At 34.5% G+C, this 15,085-nt stretch overlaps 1 protein-coding gene across 10 annotated transcripts in view; it reads right to left on the bottom strand.

The window, feature by feature from the left end:
- RALGAPA1 (Ral GTPase activating protein catalytic subunit alpha 1) overlaps window positions 1-15,085 on the bottom strand; it is a 302,140-nt gene that overhangs the window by 152,653 nt on the left and 134,402 nt on the right. For 9 of the 10 annotated variants that reach the window (XR_012486534.1, XM_074290587.1, XM_074290589.1 and 6 more), the window contains one exon: window positions 3,282-3,498. Coding sequence is in view for 9 of the 10 variants with exons in the window: in XM_074290587.1 (XP_074146688.1) it covers window positions 3,282-3,498 (217 nt within the window). In the remaining variant the exon portion in view is untranslated. The remainder of the gene's footprint in view (window positions 1-3,281; window positions 3,499-15,085) is intronic. The other variant, XM_074290583.1, reaches the window with a different exon arrangement.

Below are 15,085 nucleotides of genomic sequence, written 5' to 3' on the forward strand. Positions count from 1 at the left end.
TTAGAGTAGCAATGAAAAAACATATATGAAATAATATAAACTTAAAGGAAGCAGAACCAGGAAAACAATATATACAGAATGATTTTAATAATATAAATGGAAATGAATGTCAAGAGTGAGACACTGATCAATATAAGTGACCAATGTTGACCAATATACCTAACAAATCTTTACTACCAAGAAAAGATGGAAACATATTTTCTTCCATTCTGCAGAAAAGTAGGGACTATTATGAAAAAAATGAAGATAGGGAATTAGAAAAAACACATAAAATGAAAAATGATGCAACCTGAACAATTTATACAATAACTACAATAATATAAATAAATAGTACAGTACAATCAAAAGAAAAATTGTTTAATTGAAACTGACCAATTAACTTCACTCGCCAAAATGGAAATATCTTCCCTCCCTTTCTCTAGGGAACATGGGTACAAAGTATTGTGTACTATCAGTTATGTGGGTGATATGTCTGTTGGTTTTGCTTACGAATGACTAGGAAAGGATTTCTTGGATAAAGAAAGAAGTTTACCTCAAAATAATAGCAGTGGGGGGAAAAATGCATCATGAGTGCTTTATTAGTGTAAGGTTCTTTTAAGACTTGTAATAAATTGCTACACTGCTTAAAAGGCTTTAAATCCCAAGTAGTTATAAAAAGGATGATATCTAGAGTGAAGCAAAAGACGAAGATGTATATATAGATTAAAAAATAAGCCTGGGGCACCTAGATAGAACAGTAAATAGAGCACCAGCCCTGAAGTCAGGACCTGAGTTCAAATCTATGTTCAGACACTTAATACCTACTAGCTGTGTGACCCTGGGCAAGTCACTTAACTCTAATTACCTCATGCCTCCCCCCTAAAAAAAGTAAACCTAATTCTGATGCAAACCAGAGGGTTTCAGAAATATGTTTTTCTGGAAAAAAAACACATGATAAAGGAAACAGGGAAATAAGCATTGTTCCAAATTAGAGTTGAGAAGCCTGGAACTTTTAAGTAAAGTGAAAAGTAAACAATTAAGAATAATTCTGTGGGTGCAATCCAGATAAAATACAGAATCAATTTGGCTAAAACAGGAAAAGATAATGACAAATGTTGGAGGGGAAGTGGGAAAATTGGGACACTGATGCATTGGTGGTGGAGTTGTGAACGAATCCAAATATTCTGGAAAGCAATTTGGAACTACACTCAAAAAGTTATCAAACTAGGCATACCCTTTGATACAGAAGTGTTACTAGTGGGCTTATATCCCAAAGAGATATTAAAGAAGGGAAAGAGACCCATATGTGCAAAAATGTTTGTGGCAGCCTTTTTCGAAGTAGCTAGAAACTGGAAGTTGAATGGATGCCCATCAATTGGACAAAGGTTGGGTAAATTGTGGTATATGAATGTTATGGAATATTATTCTGTAAGAAATGACCAGCAGGATGAATACAGAGAGGGTTGGAGAGACATACATGAACTGATGCTGAGTGAAATGAGCAGAACCAGGAGATCATTTTATAAGCTTCAACAACAATACTACATGAGGATTAATTCTGATGGACGTGGCTGTCTTCAACAATGAGAGGATCCAAATCAGTTCCAATTGATCAGTAATGAACAGAACCCAGTGAAACAACACTGGGAAATGAATGTGGACCACAACACAGCATTTTCACGCTTTCTGTTATTGTTTGCTTACACTTTTGTTTTTCTTCTTAGGTTATTTTTATCTTCTTTCTAAATCTGATTCTTCTTGTGCAGCAAGATAACTGTATAAATATGTATACATATACTGTATTTAACATATATATTTAACATGTATGGGACTACCTGTCATCTAGGGGAGGGGTGGAAGGAAGAAGGGGAAAAGTTGAAACAGAAGTTTTTGCAGGGGTCAATGTCAATAAAAGGCTATTAAAAAAAAAAACAAAAAACAAAAAACACCACAGAATCAGTGCAGTTGTGAAGGGAAGTTTGAGCACAGAATTGAATAGTGAACTTTGATCTAAAACGAAAATATCTTACTTCCTGACAACTGAGAGTCAAGAGAGCCATTATTTTGACCCTGGAAATCTACAAGATAATTAATTTGCATAAAATCTATACCTTGAAATTTTATGATAAAACAAAGTTTCTACATTTATGTGTGTGTGCCCAAATCCCAGGAACCCTGGCAAAGACCCATGATATTGTGGACAGAAAAAGTAGAAATATAAGATTAGGGAGCTTTTTTGTCACACATGCAAACCTGATTCTCAACACTTTCATATAGTTTTATATTCTATAACTGTCAACTGTGCCACTGCAGAGTGGCAGAACAGTTTTTGGCCACAATATAATAACCAAAAAACAAACAAACAAAAAAAAAAACCCAGTCAAGATTTTCTATATAATCACTTCCCAAATTATACCACTACTACAAAACTTTTTTAGTGATCTTGAATTCTGACTAGAAAATCACAGTATGTCATATGTAGAAGATTGTTGATCCTTTAGATGTTACCAAACTCTGTTCTATTTACTTGGGGCATGAGTTTATAGATTATATAACTCACTTTACTCAATTTCCAAATTGTTCTTCCTAAGGCCATGTCGCAAACATGTTACAACTGAAAAAATTTATAGATTACCCTATGCCATTCTCCTCTGCCTGACAGCATCTCTCTGATTCCAAGGGCTTTCTTACTCTAAATTCTGTTTGTTATCTACTCTGCTACCCTGTCTCTATACTTAATAAAATGTTTGTTGCCATGAGTTAAATTTTCCCCCAAATTATAGATAATTGTTTTTAATAAACAGAAACATCATTTCATTTGGGGAAAATTGCCATTCAGAGAGAAGTACTTTTATGGTCCATGCCTTGGTATGTAAACTTGTGGTATACACATGGTGTATCAAAAAGTTTTGTGTCATTCTCATTGATTAAAACTTACTATTTTTTCAAACTTACCTCTGCCTCATTCTTACTTTTTTTTTTTTTTTTTTTTTTGCCAATTTTAAATCAACTTTTATTTTCTAGGATAAGAATTGCATTTTGACTTCTTTACAGTACTGATAAAGTGGATGTTCTTCCTGTTATTTAGAATGCCTAGAATATATGTAGTAGTGCTGATGTCAGTTAATAGCTTAAAAGAAATAAAAAACTTTTGGGATATCCTGTATAATATTTTATGATTTTTTTGAAAACAAAGGCTTACCTATTTTTTGCTATGTAGACAAGTTCTATGCAATTAGTAGTGGGAACATAGGTCAAATTAACAGATAATTAGAACGTTAAGCAGAAAACCAGATACTTGCTGTCAAATTTCCGGCCATCATACTGGAAAGCGCTGAAAGAATCAGAATGGCTATCTGAGCTGATAAGGTCACTGCTGCCTGCACTGGCAGGAGAGGTCCATTCTGAAGGCACACCTGGGTCATCTATAGGACGCATTTGATTCTGCTTGTCCAGTATATCAGGAAGATCTTTTGGAACTTCAAGGCTGCCTGGACTGCTCCCTCTTCTTGTCATATTCTGAAAATGAAAGAATATCATGTTTGTTCCAATTGAAAGATATTTCCATCATCCTCAATTTACTGATAGTTTTGCAAAATGATTTAAATGGTGTGAATATTCTTTTCTACAGACCAAGATTAGAATCCAGAAAACTTGTTAGCTAATCTTGAATTGCCACAACCAAAATATTTACCGTATTATAGCAACCCTCTCAAAAGAAAAATTAGGAAGAATCTCAGACAGAAATCTTTTCAGTGAACAATTTTCCATTTGGATGGAAATAGTCCAGGGCTTTTTTTCTCCTGGCAAACTTTTGTAATACTATAATAGGTGATAATAATAATATTTTCAAATTAATATACTCAATATAAAATATTGATTCTTTTACTTATTATTATTACTCTATCGTTCAATTGTTTTTTGTTGTGTTTGACATTTTATGACTTCATTTGGGATTTTCTTGGCAAAGAAACTCGAATGGTCTGCCATATCCTTTACAGCTTTAAAGGCACAGAAATGGAAGTGAAGTGACTTGACCAGGGTCATACAGCTAATAAGTGTCTGAGGCCAGATTTGAAATCAGGAAGAATGAGAGTTCTTGGCTTCAGGCCAGGCACTCTATTATTCACTGTGTCACCTAGCTACTCATTATTACTCTATTGCTTAGGAGTCAGTTGGAGGGAAGAGAATGAATTATTCCTCACTCCTCACTAACGGTTGTGTCAGGAGAACATAAGAACCCAAGAAACTGAAACAAGGAAAAAGAATTAAAAGAAGCAAAAAATATATTGGAAGAAGGCAAAAGTGAAAAAAAAAATTAAGTCTGAGACCAAAGAAAAAAGAATTTAAAAATTCTACAATCACCTCAGAAATAGTGAAATGAACTTAGGGGGAAAAATTAGAATATTGTTATGCTATGCTACATACAATATTTCAAGTTACTGATCACCTTTTACTCTTTAATTTTATTTTTTAGAAAACTAGAATATTCAATGATGAAATTTCCTCTAACAAAAAAAGTTTAGAAGGAGACATGGACAAACGAGTATCATATTACCCTATGAAATGTAATTTTAAAACAAAACAAAGCTATTTTGGAGATTCATGATTTCATATAACATTTCCTTTTTTTTTAACTTTTGAAAGTATTCATGTTTGTTGATGTCTTCAAGTTGGTAATTAAAAAATTATTATTTTTTAAAACTCCTTTGTCAGTGCAGATCAGCAATTGTTTGCAACTTATGCTCAACTTTTTCCTGTAGTTAAATTTCTCTTTTATATTAGAAGCAACAGGGTGCCCCTGAAGTTCCTTGAGCTGAGAGATACAATGATTAGAGAGAGAATAAGAGAAAGGAAAATGTTTCAGGCGTGGTTACTACATTAAGGGTTTCAGAAGCCATTCATTCTCTCTAGTATTAGATGCTCTTTGTGGGTATCCCTAACACAATAGGCCAAAAGGAAAAAGATAAACTCTTTGGTACTCCCAGTGGCACTTCTAAACAATCAAAGAATCAATCAAGGAAGTAATTATTTATCATCTACAAGGCAGTAAGCATTTCTCCTGTCTGAAGTAAGAGAGTATTTGAGGCCGGGGGAATAGCAAGTAAGTGGGAAATGGGGCATTTCATAATTAACAGGAATTTTTAGTGGCGTTTACCTGATACTGGTAACACAATGAACTGTAAATTTTTTCATTAATGTGGAAACATTTAAGCTTTTTAGCTAACATTTTCTCCATTTCAATTTCTATTTCAGTGGTAATCTATAAAAATAATTTTTATAAAAGGGAAGCATGTTATCATGTCGAAGAAAAAATAAGGCAGTATATTTAGATCATAGAATATGTGGAAGGATATATAATAAAGCTGGCAAGAGTTAAATAGAACCAGGTTATGACGAGCTTCAAATGTCAAAAAGAGAAATTTACATTTGACTCTAGGGATAACAGGGAAGAACTAGAGCTTATTTACTACAGAACATCTGATATTTAAAAGAAAAACATGTGAAAATCTTTAGACAACTATATGAAGGATGAGAGAAGGGAGAAGGCTTGAAGCAGTGTGAACAATTTGAAGGTTATTCCAACAGTATAGGCAAGAGATTGTTAGAACAGAACCTAAGTACGAGCTTAATAAGTAGAAAGACAAATTCAGATCTTGTAGAGATATACACAATAAAATTTTACAACTGTTTCTATGGGCTAAAGGGAGATAAATTCCACTAAAAGTTCCAGTTAATTATGAAATGATGCTGAGACTGCAAAAATTACTAAATAGATGGTGATATCCTTCATAGTAATTTCAAAGTTTGGAGAATAAATCAGTATTGATTAGAGAAATACAAATTAAAACAACTCTAAGGCACCACCTCACACCTCTCAGATTGGCTAAGATGACAGGAAAAGATAATGACAAATGTGGGAAGCGATGTGGGAAAAATGGAACACTAATGCATTAGTGGAATGCATAATGGTAGAATTGTGAAATGATGCAACCAATCTGGAGAACAATCTGGAAATATGCCTAAAGGTTATAAAACTGTGCATACCCTTTGACCCAGCAGTGCCCTTACAGGGTCCATATACCAAGAAAATCTTAAAGGATTTGGGAAAAGGATCCACATGTGCAAAAATGTTTGTAGTAGCTCTTCTTATGGTAGCAAAGAATTAGAAAATGAGTAGATGCTCACCAATTGGGAATGAGTCAAATTGATTCTATTATCCAGTCAAGATCTTTGTCACAGCAACTGATCATTTCCATCCTTTCTCTAGAAATTGTTCTATACCTGAATAATAGTCTAACTCTTTTCCTAATCCTTGTCTTAAGATTCAGGGACTTCACTATATTAGATCATTATCTCCTACAATACTCTCGTTTCCCAATTCATCAGCTTCCTCTAATCCCTCTTTAATCCCTGGTTTATATTTCATTCCACTCTAGTCAGTCACTAACAAGTTACAGTAACAGTCACTAACATGCAAATCCTAAACATTCTCAAATTTATGCTCAAACTGGCAACCTGGATACTGGCACTATAACTAATAACCTCATCAAGACTGGTATTCTTTCCAACCATTCTGGAGAATATGGAATTATACCCAAAAAGTTATCAAAATGTGCATACCCTTGACCCAGCAGTGCTACTACTGGGCTTATATCCCAAGGAAATACTAAAGAAGGGAAAGATGTTTGTGCCAAAATGTTTGTGGCAGCCCTTTTTGTAGTGGCTAGAAACTGGAAAATGAATGGATGCCCATCAATTGGAGAATGGTTGGGTAAATTATGGTATATGATGGTTATGGAATATTATTGTTCTGTAAGAAATTACTAACAGGAGGAATACAGAGAGACTTGGAGAGACTTACATCAACTGATGCTAAGCGAAACGAGCAGAACTAGGAGATCATTACACACTTCAACAATAATATTGTATGAGGATGTATTCTGATGGAAGTGGATATCTACAACATAGAGAAGAGCTAATCCAATTCCAATTGCTCAATGATGAACAGAAGAAGAGCTAATCCAATTCCAATTGCTCAATGATGGACAGAATCAGCTACACCCAGAAAAGGAACACTGGGAAATGAGTATAAACTGTGAGCATTTTTTGTTTTGTTTTGTTTTTCTTCCCAGATTATTTTTACTTTCCGAATACAATTCTTCCTTTGCAACAACAACAACAAAATTCGATTCTGCACATATATATTGTACCAAGCATATACTATAAGATACTTAATATGTATGGGATTGCCTGCCATCTAGGGGAGGGGATGGAGGGAAGGAGGGGAAAAATTCGGAGAAGGGAGTACAAGGGATAATGTTGTTTAAAAAAAAAAAAAATTATCTATGCATATGTACTGTCAAAAAAAAATGGTAAATTATAAAATTAATTTTAAAATAAATAAATAAATAAACAATTAAATAAATAAATAACTGGTATTCTTTTTTTTTTCCCCAGGAAATTATCTTTTTTTTTTTTATGTGTAATTTTTTTTCTTTTCTTTTCTTTTTTTTTAATTTTTATTTTATTTTATAATTATAACATTTTTTTTGACAGTACATATGCATGGGTAATTTTTTACAACATTATCCCTTGCACTTACTTCTATTCAGATTTTTTCCCTTCCTCCCCCAACCCCCTCCCCCAGATGGCAAGCAGTCTTATATATGTTAAATATATTACAGTATATTCTAGATACAATATATGTGTGTAGAACCGAATTTTTTGTTGCACAGGAAGAATTGGATTCAGAAGGTAAAAATAACAGTTTACATTCATTTCCCAGTGTTCCTTTTCTGGATGTAGCTGATTCTGTCCATCATTAATCAATTGGAATTGGATTAGCTCTTCTCTATGTTGAAGAAATCCACTTTTATCAGCAAACATCCTCGTACAGTATCATTGTTGAAGTGTATAATGATCTTCTGGTTCTGCTCGTTTCACTCAGCATCAGTTGATGTAAGTCTCTCCAAGCCTCTCTGTATTTCTCCTGTTGGTCATTTCTTATAGAAAAATAATATTCCATAACATTCATATACCATAGTTTACCCAACCATTCTCCAATTGATGGACATCCATTCATCTTCCAGCTTCTAGCCACTATGAAAAGGGCTGCCACAAACATTTTGGCACATACAGGTCCCTTTCCCTTCTCTAGTAGTTCCTTGGGGTATAAGCCCAGTAGTAGTATGGCTGGGTCAAAGGGTATGCACATTTTGATAACTTTTTGGGCATAATTCCAGATTGCTCTCCAGAATGGTTGGATTCTTTCACAACTCCACCAACAATGCATCAGTGTCCCAGTTTTCCCACAGCCCCTCCAACATTCATCGTTATTTGTTCCTGTCATCTTAGCCAATCTGACAGGTGTGTAATGATACCTCAGAGTTGTCTTAATTTGCATTTCTCTGATCAATAGTGATTTGGAACACTTTCATATGAGTGGAAATAGTTTTAATTTCATCATCTGAAAATTGTTTGTTCATATCCTTTGACCATTTATCAATTGGAGAATGGCTTGATTTCTTATAAATTAAAGTCAATTCTCTGTATATTTTGGAGATGAGGCCTTTATCAGAACCTTTAACTGTAAAAATTTTTTCCCAATTTGTTACTTCCCTTCTAATCTTGTTTGCATTAGTTTTGTTTGTGCAGAAACTTTTTAATTTGGTGTAATCAAAATGTTCTATTTTGTGATCAATAATGGTCTCTAGTTCTCCCTTGGACACAAACTCCTTCCTCCTCCACAAGTCTGAGAGGTAAACCATCCCATAATAACTGGTATTCTTATTCAGCTCCCTGACACTGAAGAAGTGTTGCATCAAGATGGTGTCATGGATCCATCACTTATCTAGTGTGGCATTCCTTTACAACCTTTTCCAAAGGTCCAGCATGCCAAGGGGAAAAGTCAGCATTCTGCTCTTTGAAATGAGTACAGGTAATAGAGATATATGGAAGTCATTCACAGAGGAAGTCAACATCAATACCACTGGTCTGGGTACTTAGAAGAGAAGCTATGCTTTATGTATTCACAAATGCTAGAAGCAGAGAACATCCCTCTTGTTTTTACTTGTTTTTGGTACTTGCAATTAAATTCAGCAATGATATGATTGACCATGAAGTCCTTCTACACTGATGCCTCCAGTTGTGAACTTGGCTTCAAAAATGCCATCTTCAATGGAAAAGATGGAAATAATAAAAGGGCCACCATTTCTAAGATCCAAGATCAGCATACTTCATTGAGCTCCAACTTCTTTAAATTATAAGAAATAGCAGCAATAGTTGGATAATTGATGATTTAGGGGTCAAAACCTTATAAGATATATAGACATTCATTACTAAAGTTGAATGCATGGTCCTACACTCACAATTTATCTCTTCTTTCCCTCTCTCTCTATCACACATATACCCACCTATACCCATCCACCCACCATACATATCAACCAACCAAGGCCTCATTTTGAAAGGTTTAATATCAGCATGCTGGTATTTGGTTGATAAATTCTTTGGGAATAGTAACCCTGAAACAGATAAAATACAAAATAGTCCTCAATCTTGTTTGACTTCCATTTCGACACTGAAAGTAAAAGCCAACATCAAAGAATAATTTCAAGGGTCTCAAACAGGACAAATTGTTTGTTTTATATGTGGAAATGTAAACCAGATGTTTAAGATAGTCATTAGTAATTGGGAAGTCCAAAAGAAAGTTTGGAGTAGAGATTGTGGTGTGACTTTTAAAAAGCAAAACTGTGTAGGAATATGGTAAAACAGTAATAATGCTAGTCAAATGAGGTGCAAAAGAAAGAACTAATACTGAGGAATTAAATGGGGGAGAAGAGCTGAAATCCTACTCACATCACAGGAATAGATTAAAGAGGAAACAAAACATATATTTACCAAGAAGAATATATAGAACATCCTCTAAAACCTAAAAATATGAGGAAGAGGGAATAAGATAAAGGCAGGGCGAGGATTAAAGAGAGTATGTAGATAAATGGGAATGGAATAAAAAGGGACAGAAAGTATAGAAAGTGTGGGGAGAGGATAAGGGAGGTACTGTTGGAATGGGAAGGGGTGGAAAGAGGTAAAATAATAGCAAACCAAGCCAGTGTATAGAAGTAAAGAAGAATTAGTAGGGATAGGAAATGAAGATATACATAAAATAATAACAATAATTTGGAACAGAATTTATTAGAAAAAAATAGAGAAGTAATCATTTCAGACAAAGTCAAACTCAAAAAAGCAAAAAAGATTCAATCAAAAGAGAGAAATCTATATTAAGTATTAGCCATACTAATATTGTTTTAATGTGTATACACAAATGTGTGTATATATCTATGTAGGTATGTATATAAATATATCTTTATGTATTTTACACACACACACACACACACACACACACACATTTATACAAAAACATATCCTTGCTTAACTATAATCTGCTTGGAGGATTGAGGGAGAGGAAAAGGGAAAAACAGAAAACAATAAAGTAAAATGTGCACAGTAGAAAACAAATGAAAACCTATAAGAAAGCAATGAAAGGATGGATGGTTTGGAATACAATGTCTTCTATTATTATATACATTTTCCTGAAATGGAAATTCATTGCTACATATTTTAAATTCTCTTTCACATTGTGCTGTGCACATGACAAGGTTATTATTTTCTTTTCATTTTTTCTAATTTGTATTTGTTTTAAATAAATAAAAAAATTTCTTCATAAAGTGTAGGTCTGATCATAGCACACATGTGCTCACCCCCCCCCCAACAACTCCCTATCACCCCACTATCAAATAGAAAACCTGACAATTTATCTTTCAAAGCTCATCATAATCTGGTTCCTTACTCTTTATGCCTCTCTCCATGTATTCTCGTTTCAGTGACACTGACCTCCTTTCTGTACCCAACAAAGCATACTCCATTCTCCTTATGCTAGAGCAATTTTGCTGGCGGCTATTCATGCTTAAAATATCTTTTCTCCTGGTCTCTGCTTCCCAGCTTCTTTTAAGTCTTAAAGTCCCACCTTCTGCAAATAATCTTTTCCTTATTCTTAATCTGAGTACCATTGCTTTAAGATTATTTCTAATTTAATCATTACATATTCAATTTGTGCAGCTGTCTGCATGTTGCCTCCCTCATTAAATTATGAAACTAAAGAACAAGGACTATCTTTGGTCTATTTCAAGCATTTAGCACAAGGACTAGTACATAAAAGACACTTAAAATGCTTCATAACTGACTGAATAGCTTTCTATCACACTCTCTTTAAAGCATTTATTCTAAAACTTCATTTCTCTACCTGAAACCACTATACATATCCCCACTTCACCTCCAACTACACAAAATACCTTATTTATACTTAGAAAACAAAGAATAACACATACTCCTTTCTTTTATTTTTTTTGCTAAAGCAATTGGGATTAAGTGACTTGCCCAGAATCACAGAGTTAGGAACCCCTTTTTCCCCTTTTTTTTAACCCCTCTACATCATAGACAATTCCTTCTTTCTCTGAGAAAGTGGTATTTATTCTCTTTATTAAGGTTAACCCTTCTAATTTGTGTTCTTAATCTCATCTACTCCACAGCACTCTTTTTGCCTCATAAATTGACTTCCTGCTTGCATACAAACCTAAAAACATTCATTTTACTGTTATCATCCTGACAGTCCATTCCTAGAAAGATTTTTTGAATTGTTTTAAATTTTATGCATTCTGTATCTCTACTTAGATGACAAAATCTATAATCCTAAAGCTTTTAATTATATTACCAATTTTAATCTGTATACTAAACTCTATAAACCTATATTGTCACCTAAATCAAACTCAACATGGCTAAAACAAAATTGATATTTTCTATCAAACCTATTCTGCCTCCAAACTTCAGTACTTGCACTAACGTTACTACCATTCTTCTGGTCACCTAGGAATAATTGAGTTTTTTTCTCTCACTGTCCTCTCCCAATATCCTCAACTGTCCTCTCCCAGTTGCCAGTCTAGCAGATTCTACCCTCCACAACAACTTCAGTACATGTAGTGTTCTGTGTTAGTTTTCTGGAGGTCTTGGAACAGCCTTCATTTCAGTAGATTAATCACCACAAGATCGGGTGTTAAAAGTCCAAATCTTTTATTATCTCCACAATCTAGTTTCCTTGCCTAGGATCTGGGCCAGCTTTCTGGAGAGCCTTTCAGACTGGCCTTGGTCTCAGTGGGGGTAATGTAGGAGGCCAGGCCTGCCACCCCCCAGTGGTTAGAGATGGAGTGAATGAATCTGGCTCTCCTTGGCTCTGAGAGCTTGAACTCCCACCTCCAGTTCACTTGTCTTCTCTGGCTCTGTCTCCAAGTTCTCTGAGTCTCTCTCTGGCTCTGAGTCCCAGTTTATATGCTCTACACTAAGTATAAACCAATCATTATATCACTAGGAAACCATTATTTGCTGTAAGATGAAGTCAATCATACTGAACTTGGAGAACTATTAAGCACCATGCTAAACTAGACAATCATTGTCTTTATCAATTCCAATGACTTAACAACTTGTAAGAATCCTTGTTTTAAGTACAAGAGTTCTGGACCAGAACAAGAACATATTCATCCTTTTCTTTTGGCTTCCACTTCAATTCTATTTTTTTTTTCAATTCTGACTTATTTCCCTTTTAATCAGATCTATCTTTACTTTTGCTTTATCTGGGATCAGAATTGCTACTTTTTTTGCTTCAACTGATACATAGATTCCATTTCAGCATTTTACTTTTACTTTGTATTTATTTATCTCTCTTTTTTCAAATGTGTTATTATATATTGTAGGATTCTGTTTTTTATTCTTCTCTGCTGTTTACTTACATTTTATGGGAGAGTTCATCTAATTCACATTCACAGTTACAATTACCAGCTCAGTATTTCCCTCCATCCAACTTCCTCCCCCCTGTCCCCCTTTTCAGGAGTGTTTTGTTTTTAAACCACAGTACCCTCTATCTGCCCTCCCTTTTATCACTCCTCTTTCCTTCTCTTACCCCTTTTTCTTCTAGTGTTCCTGCCCTCCTTTCTATCCAGCCCTTCCTTTTTCTTTCTCCTTTTACTCTTTTATAAGGTAAGATAAATTTCTATACCCAATTGAATAACTGTTATTCACTCTTTGAACCAAAATTGATGAGGTTAAGTTTCAGACAAAACTCATTCCCCAACCTTTTCTTTCCCTCCATTGTAATAGGTCTTTTGTGTCTCTTCATGAGATCTAATTTGTCCCATTATACCTCCCCTTTCCTCTTCTCCCAAAACAATCCTTTTCCTACTACTTAATATCTTTTTTGATATCATCCAATTAGAATCTGTTTAGAACCATACCTTCTATCCATGTGATGCCTTCTCTAACTGCCCTAATAACAGATACAATTCTCAAGATTTAGAGATATCATTTTCCCATTTATGGTTATGAACAGTTTAATCTTTAAATAATATATATTTTCCCCATGCTTATCTTTTTATGTTTCTTTTGAATCCTGTGTTTGAAGATCAAACTTTCTATTTAGTTCTGGTGTTTTCAATAGAAATGATTTAAAGTCTCTTACATCATTGAAGGTCAATTTCCTATACTGAAAGATGACAGTCTAGTTGGGAAGTAACTTCTTGGTTGTAAGAACAATCATTTACCTTCTGGAATATGATGTTCCAGCCTTCTGATCCTTTATCATAGACGTTGCCAGATCCTGGGTAATCCTGACTATTATTCCTTGATACTTGAATTGCTTTTCTCTTATAGTACCTTTTCCTTGCCATTACAGTTTTAGAGTTTTGTAACAATGTTCCTTGGGATACTTGTGGGATATCTTTCTGGAGGTGACTGATAGATTTTTTCAATGACTATTTTCCTCTGTTTCCAGTATATCAGGTTCTTTTTTTTGGTCATGAATTTTCTTTTTGAGGCAAATGAGGTTAAGTGACTCGCTCAGTGTCACATAGCTAGAAAATGTTAAGTGCCTGAAACCAGGTCCTCCTCAGTTCAGGGTTGGTATTCTATCCACTGTGCCACTTAGCCCCAGGCCAGTGATTTTTAAATTGTCTGTCCTAGATCTAAAAAACTGCATTTTCCAGTTCAGCTTGTTTTTTTCAATGAGGTATTTTTACATTTTCTTCCATTTTTTCATTCTATTTAGTTTGTTTGACTGATTCTTGATATTTCTTAGAGTCATACCTTCCATTTACCCTATTCTAGTTTTCAGTGTGTGAGTTTTCTTCAATTAGCTTTTGTATCTTTTTCCATTTGATTAATTCTACTTTTCAAGGTGATTTCTTCATTGGATTTTTTTTTTTTTTTTTTTTTTTGCATTTGGCCTATGTGATTCTAAAGAAATTGATTTATTCAGTGGTTTTTTTTTGTTTTGTTTTGTTTTAATTGTTTTTTGCATTTGGTCAATTATATTTTTTAAGGAATTGCCTTCCTCTTCTAAGCTGTTGACTCCTTCTTGCAAACCTCTCATTTATTTTCTCATTTTCTTTTCAATCTCTCCTTTTTGCCTTTTAAAGTCTTTTATGAGAACTTCCAGGGCGGCTTTTTGGGCTTGAGAGCAATTCATATCACTCTTTGAGATTTCCTTTGTGGACATTTTTGTCCATGTCCGAGTTATCATTTTGGTCTTCCCTGTCACCATAGTAGCTTTCTATGTTCAAGGTTCTTTTCTGTTTCTTGCTCATTTTCTTTCCTTTTCTTTCTACATTCCCTTTTTTTTTTTTACCTTTATGGTTGAGCTCAGCTCCTGAGGTAAAGGGAGAACTGTCCCAAGTTTCCTGCGCAGCTCTGAGCCTTGGTTTTGAGCACGGAGGCCCCTTGTGTTTGCAGGGAATAGCTTTGCCTGCTCTTTCCAAGAAACAGCCTGGTTTCCAAGAATTTGCTGCCTGAAGTGGGACTGGAAATTGACCCACTAGTCTGATCTGTTAGTAAGCCAGGACCAAGGGTTTCAGTTGCTGATGTACTGGGATTAAGTCCTCTGACTTTCCTAGACTCTGAGCTGAACTGAACACCCTTGTGAATTCACCCCAGTGTATCTGATCTTTCTTGAACTTTTTCCCAATCTATCTTGAGCTGGAGAGTGGTTTCAATCCATTAGATTCTA

The sequence above is a fragment of the Sminthopsis crassicaudata genome, chromosome 2 (genome assembly GCF_048593235.1).
Source record: "Sminthopsis crassicaudata isolate SCR6 chromosome 2, ASM4859323v1, whole genome shotgun sequence".
Lineage (NCBI taxonomy): Eukaryota > Metazoa > Chordata > Mammalia > Dasyuromorphia > Dasyuridae > Sminthopsis > Sminthopsis crassicaudata.